This window comes from Sus scrofa, chromosome 1 (genome assembly GCF_000003025.6).
Source record: "Sus scrofa isolate TJ Tabasco breed Duroc chromosome 1, Sscrofa11.1, whole genome shotgun sequence".
NCBI classification, from domain to species: domain Eukaryota; kingdom Metazoa; phylum Chordata; class Mammalia; order Artiodactyla; family Suidae; genus Sus; species Sus scrofa.
Genome location: NC_010443.5, coordinates 162,387,155 through 162,404,522, shown reverse-complemented (window position 1 = coordinate 162,404,522; position 17,368 = coordinate 162,387,155). Strand labels below are relative to the sequence as shown.

The window sequence follows — 17,368 nt, the reverse complement described above, 5'->3', positions numbered from 1 at the left end:
GGGGTGAATGACGTTGCAGCCAGATCGCCCTCACATCCATGCAAACGCATCTTGATGCCTGACATCACTTTACTTTTTTGTCAGATTTGTTCACTGCTTTGCTACTGGATAATGCGAAGTGCTCAATAATCCCTGAGTCAAAGCAGGCGTCAACTACTCCTCATGTAGTTTAACAAACACCTGCCTTACTGCCATGGCTTCTTTTTGTTACATTTGCAGTCACAGTAAGTTAGAGTAGCATTTTCTCATCATCATGAGAAACAAGGTAAATTCAAGAAACAATGCAGTTTTCAAGCAGGAGAGGACTTTTGACATAATAATTCTGAAGCCTTTTCAGATATTTCTAACATTCATTGATCATCTGTCTTCACGCAACAGTTAGTTCTTATTAATTACCACTGAAAACTGCTTGGCATCATAGATCCAGGTGGATTTGCCCTGAGGAAAGATCTTTTGTTTTCTCTTAATAAAAGAGCCTTATTTACTCTTTTATTATTATTAGTCATGTTTCTTTCAATAAGAGCATGTGTATTTGGGTAATTATTACCTTAGTATAGATATTTGGCCTTTGTTTTAATTTAGCCCTAAAATTTTAGTAATTTCTATAATGATTTCTTTCTGTCCATAGCTTATAAATTAGAGTATGCTTTTTAGTTTCTAGGTGTAGGAGAGTTTATACCTTTCTGTTTCTTACTGATTTTTAATTTTATTGTGTTATGATCAGAGAATATTGGAAAAAACAGAAAAACTTGACCACTTTTCACTAACATTCTATTTGTGTTTGAAAAGAATGTGTATTCTGCCTTTGCTGGGTATAGGGTTCTTTATATATCTATTAGATCAAGTCTGTGGTGTTCAGATTACATGTTTCCATCACTGATTTTTTTTTTTTCCTGGCTTTCATATCCAGCCAAGTCTTCACTGTGTCAGAATCTCTTATGGTGATTGTGCCTTTGTCATTCAGTATGTTCACTTTCTCTTCGTTAGTATTCACCTGTTAATATCTTTTGTCTCTTAGCTAGCTCCGTTTTTCTTTTTCCTTGCTTTTTAGTGGACTGATAATGTACTCTATTCTCTTTCATTTTCTATACTTGCTTGGAAGTTGTATTTTCTATTTCTGTTCTTTTAGTGATCATGTTAAAATTTTTAACCAACATCCTTGGTTTAATGTCAAAATCAGTCACTCTTTCTTTCCTCTCTTGCTGGATAACATACAACTTTGGGAAACTTTAATGCTGTTCTTCCCACTCCCACTTTCCATTGTTCAGTGGAATTTTAAAACTATCTTATCTTTAAACTTTCCAAATTCATTGTGAATATTTTATCTTTTTTTCAACAATCAGTGCTTCTTTGATTTCCTTATATGTAAACAAATTCCTTTGCCCACCATTGGTTCTTGCATCTCTCTTTTTTTTTTTTTTTTTGTCTTTTTGCCATTTCTTGGGCCGCTCCCACGGCATATGGAGGTTCCCAGGCTAGGATCTAATCGGAGCTGTAGCCGCTGGCCTACACCAGAGCCACAGCAACTCAGGATCAGAGCCACATCTGCGACCTACACCACAGCTCATGGCAACGCCGGATCCTTAACCCACTGAGCAAGCCCAGGGATCGAACCCAAAACCTCATGGTTCCTAGTTGGATTCATTAACCACTAGGCCACAACGGGAACTCCAGGTTCTTGCATCTCCTTTTTCCAAGTTAAGTTTGCTCCTCATGAACTTTAACCTCTGTTTCTTGGTTCTCAAAGTGTGGTCTATAGATCAGCAGTGTCAGAATCCAAAAACTTACTAGAAAAGTAAATTTTGGGGTCCCAACCCAGACCTTCTGAAAATCAGCAGTTCTGGGGGTGAACCCAGCAGTCTGTGTTTTAACACCCGCTCCCCTGCCCAGTTTTCTGATGCCCACTCAAGTTTGAGAAGCTCTGCTCTGACGGCACCTTCAATGAGAGACTGAGAGAAGGGCCTTCCCTACCTCTCTGTTAAGTGGTAGTTTAGCTGATTATAGAATCCTTGCTTAACAGTTACTTTCCTTCAGTACTCTGGAGGTGTTGTGTGTCTGTCTGTCTGTCTTCTGGCTTCCATAACTGATGATAAATTGACAATCTGCTTCCCATATTTTGGTCTCTTTTCTCCAGTGATTTTGAATTTTTCTCTATGTCTTTGATTTTCTGTAATTTTATTGTCATGAACCTAAGTGGGGATTTCTTTTTATTTATTCTGCTTTGGATTCATTGTGATTCTTCAGTATGGGGTTTGTGTTTTCCTTTATTCTGGAGATTTTTCAGCAGTTATTTCTTTACATATTGTATCTTTCCTATTATCTGTATCAGTTACTCCTATTGAGTTTTCGATTCAAGTTCACATTCTCTCTTCCTTACCTCTTTCCTGTTTTCTGTTTTTCTCATTACTGTATTCTGGGCTCAGCTCTTCTAGTTAATTATCTTTTAAGCTTTTTTATAATCTACTCTTTATCAGTTCATGTCTTATATTTCACTGACTGTTTAATTGCTCAGAGGTCTGTTTGGTCTTTTTAAGTTTGCTTGGCCTTTTTAGTGATTGTTATTATGTCCTGTTCTACCCCTTTTACTTATTTTTTCTATTCATACTTTCAACTTTATAATCATTCTAAAATACTTATTTCATAGCTTCTTTCAGATTATCCTTTTATCTCTGGTTCCAGGGGTATTAAATCTCCCACTTGTTATGTCTGTAGACTCTCCTCAGTGGTATTTGACTGCCTAGTTCAGTTTATAATTTTGGTGTATTTGGGTGGGGGGGTGTTTTTTGTTTGTTTGTTGTCTTTTTAGGGCTGCACTCACAGCATATGGGAATTCCCAAGCTAAGGGTCAAATCATAGCTGCATCTGTCAGCCACAGCCACAGCAACACCAGATCCAAACCTGGTCTGCAAACTACACCTCAGCTTGCAGCAACTCTGGATTCTGTAACCCACTGAGAGAGACCAGGGATCAAACCCACATCCTTGTGGATACTAGTCAGTTTCTTAACCTGCTGAGCCACAATGGGAACTCCTATAATTTTGTATTTTTAAGTGTGCTTGTCTTCATTTTTTTTCCCCTATGGCACTTTAATACATCCTGACCTTTATTTACTGTTAACTTTTTAGCTTGGGTTGATGCACCCTCAGTTATTATAACTATGGACCTCATACCCACTTTGGTATAGGCTTGGCATCGGAATGTTTTAGAGGTCTGGGGGTTTTGCTTGTTTTTCTCCTAGTTATAGTCCTGGACAGAAGGGAGGCTCCCTTGCAGCTTTCCTAGGCCTATGGGTAGAATTTTCTTGTTGCCTTTTCAGATGTGAATTTTAAGCAGGGAACTGTGTTCTGACTCCCTAGGTCATCCAGACTCTAGGCCATGTTCCTTGTCCCCATGTGGAGATTAAAAACCTGAGCCCAAGCACCAGGTCCAGGTCCAAAGCCCACTTCTCTAATTTTGAGTCTTTCTCCTTATCTGGTACCTTGAGTTTCTATCTCTTTTCCCAAGTTTTAAAAAGATCTATCTGTTAGGGGAGAGGAGACTCTTTTTGTGGCATAACTGTAAGTCAGTATGGGGTCTTTATGGTAAGCATCACCATTAATAACATTAGAAGCATAAAGTGCCATTCGCAGTAGCTGCTGTCATGAACGCTTTCTCATGCTTGTGTGACCCTCCTACTCATTCATTTAGGAACTTTACAATCAACTGCTTTGAAACTCACACAACTCCCCTCAGGATGGTAGGGGAGTCGTTATTCCCAATTTGTCAGAAGATCAGGAAACGAATGGCGTTGCCAGAAGTTCCAGCATATGTCAGAATCCAAACCAGAACCACAGGGTGTGCTAGCTTTCCAGACGTCTCCACATCAGGCCCAAACCCTCCTCTCCAGGAAGCTCCAGTGTAAGCAGTGGACAGTCATGGCCTGAAAACATTTAGAGCCCACTTACACAATGTTGGGTTTTCATTTTGTTCAAAAACGAAAGCAGCTTTAATAAACAGATACATTAACTTTTTTAATAGGCTTATTTTTTACAAGTTCTATATGAGAAAATAAGATGGCAGGTTTTCAGTTTCCATTGTGGCTCAGTGGTAACTAATCCAACTACTATCCATGAGGATGTGTGTTCAATCCCTGGCCTTGCTCAGTGGGTTAAGGATTCAGCATTGCCATGAGCTGTGATGTAGGTGGCAGATGCAGCTCAGGTCTGGCCTTGCTGTGGCTGTGGCATAGGCTGGCAGCTATAGTTCCAATTTGACCCCTAGCCTGGGAACTTCAATATGCTGGGTACAGGCCTAAAGACAAAATAAATAAGTAAATAATAATAAGATGGCAGTTTTTCAAGTAAGAGTAAATAATTTGGCCTGTCCAGTGCAACAAGTGCAGTTCTCTTCAGGGTGGCAATGCATGGGCATTTGGTACGTTGTTGGAGTCTCTTTAGGAAGAAAATATGAAAACCCAGTCTTCTTATTCCATCATAAGAATGACCCCTAGGAAGAAAAGATAAGCATTAGAAGAGGATAATGATTTCTCAACTTTCATGCATCAATCCCCAGAAGAAAAAAAGACCAGAAATATCTCAGCACTTAATTCTACCCACGACTAATCAGCACCTGCCAGGTGACAAGCCGGACAAGGGAGTAAATACCGTGGCTGGGGGGCAGCCCTTTGAAATATATTCCTTGGGAAAGTGGTCACTTAAGATGGTCAAACTTGCATACAGAATGATGAAGTTTTAAGCTTTTTTTTTTTTTTTTTTTTTCAATATTTTCAGGTGGGAAAACAAAAACAATAAAGAATTACTGGGGGGAGTTCCCACTGTGGCTCAAGCGGTTAAGAATCTGACTAGTATCCATGAAAATGCAGGTTCCATCCCTGGCCTCACTCAGTGAGTTAAAGGATCCAGGGTTTCCCTGAACTGTGGTTGCAGACGGGGCTTGGATCCCACATTGATGTGGCTGTGGTGTAGGCCAGCAACTGCAGCTTCGATTCGACCCCTAACCTGAGAACTTCCTTATGCAGCAGGGGAGGACCTAAAAAACAAAACAAAACCAAAAACAAACAAACAAACAAACAAACAAAAAAGGGAATTACTGGGAATCTCGGGTTTTTGGAAATGGAAGAGCCTTAACATTTGCCTAGTCAAGTCCTGCTGAACTGGGAAGGAAGGAATTCCACAGTGGAGCAGTCATATCACAGAGCTAGCTGGCAGTAGGGTCTGCCCTAGAAGGCATGTCTTTGTAAAGCTGGCATGAGATAAGGGAAAGAAATCATTTTTTTCAGCTTAATTTCCTTCGATCACAGTTAATCATAGCTAAGAACATTAGACAACTGCTTTTCCTTTTTGAGACTTTGCCTTTTTTTTTTTTTTTTTTTTTTTTGTGAGAACTCCCTGTTCCTGTCATGGTTTGTTCTCTCCTGTCACTTTGGTTTCTGCTCACATTTCCCTTTCCCCAAGCTGCCTTCCCTGACCACCTCACGTAAAGTTCTCCAAGGAACTTTCTAGCGTTCTCCCTCCTAGCATTTACCACTTCGTATTCATTTATTTCTTACTACCCATTGCTCACAGTAGCCCCTAAACTCCAGGAGGGAATAGGGAAAGAAAGCTTGGGTTGATAACATTATTTCCCTACCACACAAAATGCCTGGCACAGATTAAATGTCTCAAGAAATACTTGTTGAATGAATCAGCAAATGAACCACCAAAGAATGAATAAATAAACTGGATAGAAAATCCTCATTTGTTATGGCCTATAGTGTTGGTAGAGGGAAAAGCATGATAATGTCCTTAATGGCTTATGTTAGAACATTGTATCCTTTTCTTTATGTTGGTGGTTGTCCAGATACAAAATTTCTATCTTTTCTAGAATCAGAATTGATATATGACTTTGTCAGACTAGTACATAAATGTGATATGTTTTCAAATCTAATGTTCAGTGAAAACTGAATGAATGAAAATGAAAACTGGCCTTAAATGTTAACAACTAAGAACAGACCAAAGTACAAATTGTCTTTAGAATGTTAAGATAGGTAAATATCTTGAAGTACAAAGTAGAACATTCTGACATGACCATTGTTTTCTATGAGAGTAGTTGTTTTCAGTTTGGGTGAGTTATTATTTGTATCATTGTGTCTTTTTTTTAAACACAATGAGTTTATTAATAGTTGTATAATGATCATCACAATCCAATTTTATAAGATTTCCATCCCACACCCCCAGAGCAACCCCCACCCCCCAAGCTGTCTCCTTTGGAAATCATAAGTTTTTCAAGATTGTGTCTTAAAACAGTAGCTTTTATTCTTCATCTTCCTCTTTCTTATCAGGAGTAAGCATGGTGGAGTTGCAAAATTTGGAGTCTGGAGCCACTTTGCAAAGGATCAGTATATTTCATGAACACAGTCCAAGATATTAGCAAAGTATTCCTGCCCAAACTCACGCTATTCACTAAAAAGCAACGGGTTGTTCTGAGCGTGAGGCTGTCACAGTTGGGTCTGAGTGTGCAAAAGCCAATCCTTTCTGCTTGATTAAAAAAAAATTTTTTTTAACTTTTTCAAAAGCCTGAAGTCAGGGCTCTGACTGTTGGATGTTGTAAGATACTTGACAACATAACAAGTAAAGAATATTTAAATAACTGTACAGAAATGTTATTACTTGACCTGAAGAGATTCTAGAACTTGTAAATAATGTTAGCTCTGTTACTGAGCCCACTCCTGTGGCATCATCACTCTGCTTCATAGATTAAAGCATTCCAGTTTTAAGGAAATCCTTGCCTAGGACCACTAAATAGTAAACACCTAAAATGAGGACTTTTCCAGCACGCTGTCTCCCCAGTTTTCACTCTTTGACAAGAGTATCAGTTCATTTGCCTTTCTGCTCATTACTTTTTCTCCCAAAGATTTTTAAAGCCCAGCTAGTCTTTTTAGGATGACAGTATAGGCCATTTGGGGCTGTGTGTTAAAGTGTGATAACCAATAACTCTTACCTGAATTACAACCAATAAAACGATTACGATACACCCTGACCCACATTCAGATGAAAGTCACACGGAAAGTCTATGGAGCTGTGATCTCTGCAACATCAGTATAGTTGTTTTCAAGAATGAAAGTCCCATTCAGTGCAGATTAAGCATAGTCATTTCTAGAACTTTCCCATATGTTTTGTAGACATTATGTAAATTACAGTGGAAATATGGAGCGTGACAGTTTTAAAGTTTACAGTTCATGCAGTTTTCTGAATGTTGGCCTAGTATACATAAAATTTCAAGCATATTGTTCATAACGTCTATATTTATACATTTGTCTTCCAGGCTGTTCCTTACTCCAGAGAATTTAAGCAGAAATATGACTACTTTAGGAAGAAATTAAAGAAACCTGTGAGTACATGTCTTCTAAAAATGCTGCTCTAGTCATGTGTAAGTTACCAAAATTACTTCAGTGAGAACAACTTGTTTGTTACTCTTGTGTGTATACTAAAAATATTACCTTCCTTTTTTCACTGCACTTTGATCCACCTGGATCTTCCATCTGAATTTTCTTTTTGACAGAAATGGTAAGTGAAGATTAACTTAGTATTACATATGAAATCACCTGAAGGTAATTTCTTATGTAATACATTAAAAGGTACAAGTGATTTTTATGGGGTATAAAATAATTCAGGACCTTGTGAAAAAAATTCGGGGATGCCTACACAATTGCTTATGGTTATCATATTTAATAAAACCTAGTTCCTAACTAGAAAACTGTTCAAGTCCACGCCTTTAAATTCAGAAGAATAGTTTTAACTATAATATGTACAATGTAACTATAATTTATAATATTTGGCAATTAAAGCCAAATGTAATTTTAAGATTAAAATTCTCATTGGGAAACCCATTAAGATTTTGACCGAACTGAGAAACCCTCTAAGGTTTTTTTGGGGTTTTTTAAATTACAGGTAGTGTTTCAAATTACAGTATTATATTTTCCACTCATCTATCTCTCCAAATACCTTAACATTTTATCTTCTGTTTTACTTTCTGATTTCACCTCTTTGTATAGATTTTACCAGTTTTCTCCTCAGTTCATGCCTTTACTACTTTCTGGTGTTTCTGTACTGGTCACCGTTTCTTGGCTTCTTCTCGTTGGGGAAAGGAGACCGTCTGCGTAGCTCAGCTCACTGCCGTCTGCCTGTGCTCTGTTGCCATCTCTCCCTACTCCCCTCCCTCAGTTGTTGCCTCATTTTCTGCAATCTGCTGTGGATAAGACACTAAGGATGCAGAAACTATTTGTGTGTGTGTCTCTGTGTCCTTTTTTTTTTTTAAGAGCCACACCTGCAGCATATGGAGGTTCCCAGGCTAGGGGTCGAATCAGAGCTGTAGCTGCCGGCCTACACCACAGCCACAGCAATGCAAGATCTGAGCCAGGTCTGCAACCTACACCACAGCTCATGGCAATGCCAGATCCTTAACCCACTGAGCGAGGCCAGGGATCGAACCTGCATCCTTGTGGATACTAGTCAAATTGGTTTCCACTGAGCCACGATGGGTACTCCAGAAACTCTTGAGACACAGCCTCTGCCTCGGGGAGCTCTCACTTAGGGGTTCTGCCCTCTCTTCCAATATCCTAACCCAATGAACTCCTTTTGAAATGACTCCCAATTTGAATGCATAAAATTCCAGGGTTTCTATGTGAATCACCTGCATTTCTCCCAGTGATAAGTGTTGACTTGGTGAGTATCACCCTGACTCACTCTGTGGCACTTTCACTATGGTACCTTCTGCCTGGAAATTGACCTTGCAAATCCATCCTCAGAGCAAAGCTGACCCTGGGTCTCTTTCTCTAGGAAACACTTGTTCACAACTTCAGTCATGTGCTTTTTTATTTTCACGTTCATTAACTGTGGCCTTTAGGATGCTTCCCCAAAACTTGGCATGATAATCAGGGTCCCACTCCCCTGGAAGTGGAATTAGCTTGTTAAGGCATCATGGGTCACAGCTATCAGCTGGAGGCTGTACCAGGGCTGAGCATGGTCCCAGCCTGGCCAGGTGGGGATTGTCTGTGGGTTGTAATTCCCTGGACTAAAGTCCCTTTCTTTGACCAAAACAACATATAGAGTCGATGGGTTTCACTTGCCAGTGGGTGGCACTCAATTGTTTGTGAAAGGAAGAGAGGATGAGATTGTCTGTATTCAGCATAGTTCCTTCTGTAGCACATACTGCTGACTCAGGCTGCAGCTGCTGGTGGATTCCGTGTGTCTCCTGACATCGGGAGGCTCTCTATCCACCTGAAGAACAATCTAGAAAGGAGAGAGTCTCATTGGGAACCATGCATGACCACTTGTTTATTTGAAGACTGCCATGATTTTGCTCTTCGTTGTTTCTTCTGTTCGGAAGTAAGATGTATATTTACTGTCTGGTTGTGTGTGTGTCTTTTCTTTGTTTAGGCTGATATTCCAAATAGGTTTGAGATGAAACTTCACAGAAATAACATATTCGAAGAGTCCTATCGGAGAATCATGTCTGTGAAAAGGCCAGATGTCCTGAAAGCAAGGCTGTGGATTGAATTTGAATCGGAGAAAGGTCTGGACTACGGGGGCGTGGCCAGAGAATGGTTCTTCTTACTGTCCAAAGAGATGTTCAACCCCTACTATGGTCTCTTCGAGTATTCCGCAACGTAAGTGTCCCGCGTGCATTCAGAATGTGTCCCCACCAAAGCTGTTTGGTTCTTGAGGAATTTAAACATAATAAAAGAATAAAGCAGCTCCCCGGTTAGAGATGAATTAACACTGCTGACTTCAGCCCCCCCCTCCCCCACCCCCGATAAATCCAGAACAGGTTCTGACGCCACATGGTGAAAGTAGTATACTCTGTGAGCACCTAAAAATAATTCTTCTCTCGTCTGTTGGGTTTGTGTCATTGAAATTGGAAATGTGTTGGGTACTTATGGTAATAAACGAGGCGATTTTCATTTTTATGTTAATCTGGGAGAATTTGTCACTGTCAGAATTGAGAAGGTCTTCCTCATGTGAACAACAAGAGTTTCTGAAGTGACACTACTTAAAGGGAAATTGAGGCCCCGAACTTCAGGATCCAAGGGACCACGCCCTGGGCCTGTGAGGGGAGGCCCGGATTCCCCCTGCCCTGCGGGGAGGGGTTCGTCACTGCCAGGCCTGCACGCTGAGGCAGCGTGAGTTGCTTTCTCGGGAATCAAACACCAGCTGCTCACAGGGCCACCTATTCCTCCTCCAGGCCGTGGCTTCTCCAAACCCTTGCTGACCTTGAAAGGCAGAGGACGAGGGTGCTCTCTGTCTTCCCCCTGGTGCCGGGCTCCTGAGGGCGCTTTTGGAAGGCAGCCTCAGTACTTTTTGAGGTGCTCTGGCCAAGAATTTCCCATTCTGTAAAACTGATAAAGCCACTGAAGCGGCGGGAGGCCCAAGGCCAGATCCTCACCTCTCTCCCACATTCCCAAGGCTGCCCCCTGAGGAATCTGGCCACAGAGCCCATTCAGAAAACCATGGAACCTCGTGATTATGAGACCAGAGGACAATGAGGTGTACATCAACATTTTGACATTCGCATTGGGACATTGGCAAAGGCTCTCAGAGGACATAACCTCCCTCCTCACAGAGATAGTTCCAGCATTCACATGGCTGGGAATCCTTCGGTATATATGGTTTCTTGTCCTCCAAGGATACTTGGCTGAACTGTATGAAACTGACATTTTTGTAGATATCAAGTTTCTTATGGTTTACCGTAACAGGGCACATGCACCAGCTCTAGTAGACTTCTGTCGTCCTTCATGGAAAAAGGCTAACTAATAAGTCAGTCCCCTTCTGTAACTTGTATGCCTATTCTGTCAGGTACAGGGAGTTTGCAGGGACACTGTAAAAGCTTAATGACAGGTTGTTAAAAGCAACAGAAAATTCAAATTTTTGCGTTTCTTACTGATTGCATTTCTATATTGCCTTTCTTTTTCTGTTTCTTCCTCCCCAAAAGGGACAACTATACGCTTCAGATCAATCCCAATTCGGGCCTCTGTAATGAAGATCATTTGTCCTATTTCACTTTTATTGGAAGAGTTGCTGGCCTGGCAGTATTTCATGGGAAACTTTTAGATGGTAAGTTATTAAAAAGTGTCGAAGTAATAAAAAAAAAAGAGTAGTGCTGTTTGTGGTTTCTTATAAGGTGTCTTATCTTTCACATCATAGATTTTAAGCAAAAGTGCTTCACTGGTTCTCTAAATCAATAGTTGTTTTTTTCTTTGTTTTTTGGGTTTTTTTGTGAATGTTTTGACCATAATGGAGGTACTTTTTCCTAGTGTCATCTTAATCTGAGCACCGAACACAGTGTCTACATGCAGTTTAAAAAAAATTTAAATTTTTTTTAAACTTGAATGTGAAGCACAGAACGTTCTGTATTTGTGCAATTTCTATGTTTTCCACAGTAACTTATCTTTAGCAAGAACTAGATTTGATGACAGATGGAAAAAGCTAATTGAAAAGTTAACTAAAATGATCTAATCCATCCAATATCCTGCCATTGTCCTATTTGTCCCCAAATTACTAGTTTTTTGAATGTGAAAAGACTATAAATAATTTCAAAGCCATGTTATAACTCAGCTAAGACCTTGACCTTGGGATCACTGCTGAAGCAGATGTGCAATATAATCTCATTATTATTTAGAGCATGTAAGTCACAGAAGAATTTCCAGGTAACCTGGAAGTTAGACGTGAACCCCCCTCCCCGGCTGTATCAATAGGCTTATCATAGACTTCTTTTGGATTCAGTCATTGAAAAAGTAGTGCCCTTACAAGAACATTACAGAAATCATCAGTGAGGAAGGAAAATCAGAAATATTTTTGAAGCATTTAGGGGTGAAATGGTTGAGGGTAGAAGCCTTTAAGACAATTGCTAGCTGATTGTAAGCCTCTAATTTCAGTATTTTATTTTTTTGTGGGGGTAGGAGGTTGGGAAGTAAACACTTTTTTTTTTCTAATTAGGAGGGAAACTACCCTTACTCCGTCTGTGTGTATAGTGTGAATCTTTTAATTCACATCATGGGGCTCATGCCATAGATCATTTCAGCCTGTTGAGATTCACTTCAGCCTTCTTAGAAAGTCCCTTATTTACCTTCTGCCAAGTAAGAAGACGTGCTCAGTTGCTGCAAGGGGAATATAGCAAGGTTTAAGCCAAGATTCTGACCTTGGTGAATTTATGTTCTAGGGGGTGTGGGGGATACGGGAGTCAGGATGCTGGGTCCAGAGCCTGGGCCAAGGGGAACACAGGGAGGACTCAGGAGGACCAGGCTTGGCTGGAGGGCCAGGAGTGCCCGACCAGGGTTAGCCTTGCCCGGACACTGGGGGAGGCTTGGGCATTTAGAACTGGGATCATTTCAGAAGAGTGAGGACTTGCGCAGAGTCCAGGCTCCCTGGGGTAGTCAATGCAGAGAGGAGAGGGCTCCCAGGAGACTGCTGTGAGAGGAGATAACAGCATGCTCAGGAGAAGGTCAGAGGTGTGCCTGATGGTGTGTGGTCGGCAGTGTGTTTGGCTTCTCAAGACTCAAAGCCCCAGGGCAGAGCAGACACACCCTGTATGTCACGTTCAGCCTCTGCTCCCCTCCGGGGGCTCCATCCTTTTTTCCTCCCTCGACACCAGTGGCTCTGAGCCTCAGCCCCAGGGCCACGTGAAGCCATTGGGAGCAAGAATATGCTTCCAGAGGGTCAGTGACAGGTTAGATCTGGAGGTGGGGCTGAGTCAGGGAGCTGAGGGTGAGGGAGGAGGGGGCCTGTGAAGCTGACTTGCCTGGGAAGTGGTGAACTGGGCCCCTCAGGGCACCTGTGTTGTCTTGGTGGTGGTGGTGGCTGAGTCCTTGCCACTGTGGCCTCTCTTAGGCCTCATCACCCTTCCTCTGGAAAACCGTACAACCTTCTGGATGGGCCCCGCCTTTCCTTCTTGTTGTCCGCCCCCCGCCCACCAAAGCCCCATTTTCTTCTCATTACCACCCCAGTGATGACACTGAGATGCAGGTGGAATTTCCACCTGGTGTTTCAGGGCCTTCTCTTGGCCCTGGGCAGCAGCCCAAGCTCTCCATTATCTCGTGCAAGCTGTGTGCTCAGTCCCTGCTCTGGCCTGTCCACCTGGGATACTCTGTGCTTGTGTCCCAGCGAGGCCCTGGCCTTGTCCCTCTTCTGGGAGGCCCTTTCATGCCCCGTGCCTGTGCTCTGTGCCTGCTGCCAACTCCTGCTTGTGATTGAAACTCAGTAGTCATCCGTGTTGACCTCACCTGTCTGCTGTGCCATCTCTGTTAGTAGAATTGCCCTCCTCCCTAGCCCCTGTCCCCACCCCCGCCCCAAATGCTAGAAAAGTCTTTGTTCTGTCTCATTCAAACGAAAAGCAGGGTGATCTTTTGTTTCATGCTCTGATGCACAGCATCATCAAAGATTCCAAACTAACCCAGTTTTCACTGTGTTGTAGGTTTCTTCATTAGACCATTTTACAAAATGATGCTGGGAAAGCAGATAACTCTGAATGACATGGAATCTGTGGTGAGTAAATCCAGGTCACTGGCATGGGCCTCACAGGCTGCTCACACCTTACAGAAGGGTACCTGAGACCATGTTGCTATTACAGCGATTTTTACGGGTGTCGTTATTCAGTATGAACAGGGAACATTTAGTTATTCAGGAAGTTAATTGATCTCCCTGACTCTTTAAATAAGCAAATCATTGACCAAATTAACTCCAAGGGTCATTGGGAGACCTCAGTACAGCCTGTGTTTTCCATTGAAAACTGCTAACACTGAACACTCAGAGGTTCATCTGCTGTCCTTCTATTTTCCAACCTCAAAGAATGGCAGAGGGAACAGACGAAACAGTTGATAAAGGGAAGAATATTAACCGCCACCCTAGTTGGGGAAGAAGGGTAGGAGAGGGATGAAGAGAGAAAATAATTGCTGACTTTTGATTCAGGTTTTTATGTTGTTTTTAACTTATTTTATCTAGGCTGACCACTTTAGAGTTAGGGATTTTCTATCAAAACAAAAGTTGCTGTTCTTTCCTAATATACTTTGCTTCAGTTTTTCTTTTAAATTACCCATACCCCCACCACTCCCCTCCGAGCTTGGGGGCGTTTGCCCAGGTGCCAGCACCGTCACACAGGGGGCCATCAGGAAGCATCTTTGTCCACTTGGGGTATTTGCAGCTCTGCTTTCATATACTGCCGCTTGAGTCAGCATCTTCCCCCGCCGGATCCTTGCTGCTGAGCGGCCTGTGTCACTTGTGTACTTGGCTGTGTGAGCCACATGCCTGTTCTTCAGAGCGTCACTGCTGTTTCTACTCATCCTCTCTCTGTGAAAGCGTCAGCCCCCAGCAGTGCACATGAATCCATTCACCTGGTGTTTCCATGTCTCTGTGTCCGTGGTCTTCTCAGTGTTCACCCTTTTTTTTTTTTTTTTTTTTTTTTTTTTTGTCTTTTTGCCATTTCTTGGGCCACTTCCCGCGGCAGATGGAGGTTCCCAGGCTAGGGGTCCAATTGGATCTGTAGCCGCCGGCCTGCGCCAGAGCCATAGCAACTTGGGATCTGAGCCGTGTCTGCGACCTACACCACAGCTCACAGCAACACCGGATCATTAACCCACTGAGCAAGGGCAAAGATTGAACCCACAACCCCAAGGTTCCTAGTCAGATTTGTTAACCACTGCACCACGACGGGAACTCCAGTGTTCACCTTTAACTTACGCTTTATGCTTTTATTACTGTACAGTGAGGAAGCTAGGAGTATAGAAATTTCTCTTAAAGTCTAAGTTAATTTCATCCCCTTGTTGACAGTTGGTGCACACATTTTGTCTTCTTAGTGCCCCTTAGGTCCCCACCCTTAGACCCCAGAGGAGCCCAGGCTTTCAAGGCCTGTATTCCGGGTTTTAACACCAAGAGCAGCCTTCCTGTTTGCTTACTGTGACTTCCACAGGAAGGAACCTAACCTGAAACCAGTAGGTATTTAATTCAAACAGTCCCTATCCTTCCTATTTTCCTCTGATAGTTTCACTCTTAAAAGATGGGAAGTATATTAATCCCTAAGTGTTCAGTTGTATAATTGGATGACTGCCATTCAGAGCAGGCTGCTTCCTCTTCACAGAGGACAGTTCCCTGGTGGCTCAGCGAGTTAAGGATCTGGCGTTGTCACTGCGGTGGCTCTGGTTGCAGCTGTGGTAAGGGTTTGTTCCCTGACTCAGGGACTTGCACATGCTGCAGGTGTGGCCAAAACAAGAAAAATCAAAAAACAAACAAAACTGAATCTCTGAGCTGGTCAGCACTTTGCCCCAGGACACACAGCCCTACCAAGCCCTATTACTCCCAAAACAGTTGGTTTTTTGGGCTGTGCCCGTGGCATGCAGAAGTTCCCGGGCCAGGGATTGAACCCATGTCACAGCAGCAGTTAAGGATGCTGAATCCTTAACCCACTGAACCACAAGGGAACTCCCAAAACAGTATTTTAGTTTATATGTTTATTTTAAAATTTTATTGAAGCATAGTTGATTTACAGTGTTGTGATAATTTCTGCTGTACAACAACATGCTTCAGTTAATACATGGACACACATCTAGTCTCTTTCAGCTTCTTTTCCCACATAGATGATCCCAGAGTGTTGAGTACCGTTCTCTGTGCTCTACAGCAGGGCCCTGTTGACCAGTCATTCCATACACCTCAGTGTGCATAGGCCAATCCCACACCCCCAGTTCCTTCCTCCCCTCCCCCCTCTGTCCCTGTTGGTAACCATAAGTATGTCAAAGTCTTGTGAGTCTGTTTTTGTTCTGCACATAAGTTCATTTGTATGCTTTTTTTAGATTCCACATATAAGTGATATCATATGATGTTTATCTTTCACTGTCTCATTGCACTTAGTATGATAGTTTATATTTTTAAAGGAGAACAGTAGGTTTAGGGTAGAGCTGGAAACATTAGTGACCTATTGCATTTCTTGAGATTCTGAATGGGATTACATTGGAAGAACATCATTATTTCAAAAAGTCAGATGAGTTTGTATTTTGAAAAAAATGCTTAATTTTAATTTTTGTGTCATTTCTACAGGATAGTGAATATTACAACTCTTTGAAATGGATCTTAGAAAATGATCCGACTGAATTGGATCTTATGTTCTGCATCGATGAAGAAAACTTTGGGCAGGTACGTGTGGGTCACCCCTTGAGCTCCTCTTTGACTTTCAGAGAGTCTTCTGCTTCTTCCTAGGATGTACTACAACTTTGCTGGACAGTTGAAAGCAACCACTGAGAGCTTTAGATGTTAATTTCCATCTCACTGTATCAGCTTCTTAGTGTCATGCCTGGAAGTGAAGTCCTAGTTACAGCTCCCTCTCTCTTCCAACAAAGGGCAGAAATTCTAAGGCCTCTGGGGTGTGAAGGAGGTCTGCTAATCTAAAGCAGACCTCAATGTGAATGTTTGTGCCTTGGTTTTAAAACATAGATGTTTAAAAACATAGCGTTTGTGGGAGCTCCCCCCTCTGTGGCACAATGGGATCAACAGTGTCTTGGTAGCACTGGGATGCAGGTTAGATCCCTAACTCCGGAACTCCATATGCTGCGGGGCAGCCAAAAAAAAATTTTTTTTTTAAAGTAGAACCGGCTGGAAATGTGTGGCTTCAAAACCCAAAATGGAACAACCTGAGGGGTACGGCAGGAGCTCGGCTCAACACATGAGGGAAGAAGGTGACAAAATAGTAGATGTTGCTGTTTGTGCAAAGTAGACCCAGTGATTGTAGGACTCTGACACTCACTTCTTCCCCCAACCAAAAAATATAGTGCAATTGGAGTTCCTGTTATGGCTTAGTAGGTTCAGAACCTGACATAATCTCTGGGAGGGTACATATTTGATCCCTGGCCTTGCTCAGTGGGTTAAGGATCTGGTGTTGCCATGAGCTATGGTGTAGGTCACGTAGGCTGCAGATGCAGCTCAGATCCCGTGTTGCTGTGGCTGTGGTGTAGGCCAGCAGCTACAGCTATGATTCAACCCCTAGCCTGGGAATGTCCAAATGGTGCAGGTGCAGCTGTAAAAAGAAAAAAAAAAAAATAGTGTAAATGTTTACTTACTGCTATAAATATGTGACCAGGAGGAGGTGTTGTCTGGGGGGCCTTGGCTTTTTCACTTCTGTTTGAATGGTTGTCTTGCCATGATGAGATTTGTCTGTTGGGGCCCAGCAGGCTCAGCGTTTCCTAACATTCCTTCTTGCTTTATGCCCATACTGTCATTAAGGCTGGATTAATCCTAAAGGTCAATTTCAAAGATGGAGTTGCCTGCTTGGAATTGTCATCATGATCCTACAGTGCTATAGGTTGCGTCTGTCTTAAACCTGAAACCTTTGATTCAGTTCTTCCCCGGTGATA

At 42.3% G+C, this 17,368-nt stretch overlaps 1 protein-coding gene across 17 annotated transcripts in view; it reads left to right on the top strand.

The window, feature by feature from the left end:
* Positions 1–17,368, top strand: part of NEDD4L (neural precursor cell expressed, developmentally down-regulated 4-like, E3 ubiquitin protein ligase) — a 372,463-nt gene that overhangs the window by 331,993 nt on the left and 23,102 nt on the right. For all 17 annotated transcript variants that reach the window (XM_021073866.1, XM_021073873.1, XM_021073871.1 and 14 more), the window contains 5 exons: positions 7,303–7,368; positions 9,417–9,646; positions 10,969–11,090; positions 13,447–13,517; positions 16,059–16,154. In XM_021073866.1, coding sequence (XP_020929525.1) covers positions 7,303–7,368; positions 9,417–9,646; positions 10,969–11,090; positions 13,447–13,517; positions 16,059–16,154 — 585 coding nt within the window. The remainder of the gene's footprint in view (positions 1–7,302; positions 7,369–9,416; positions 9,647–10,968; positions 11,091–13,446; positions 13,518–16,058; positions 16,155–17,368) is intronic.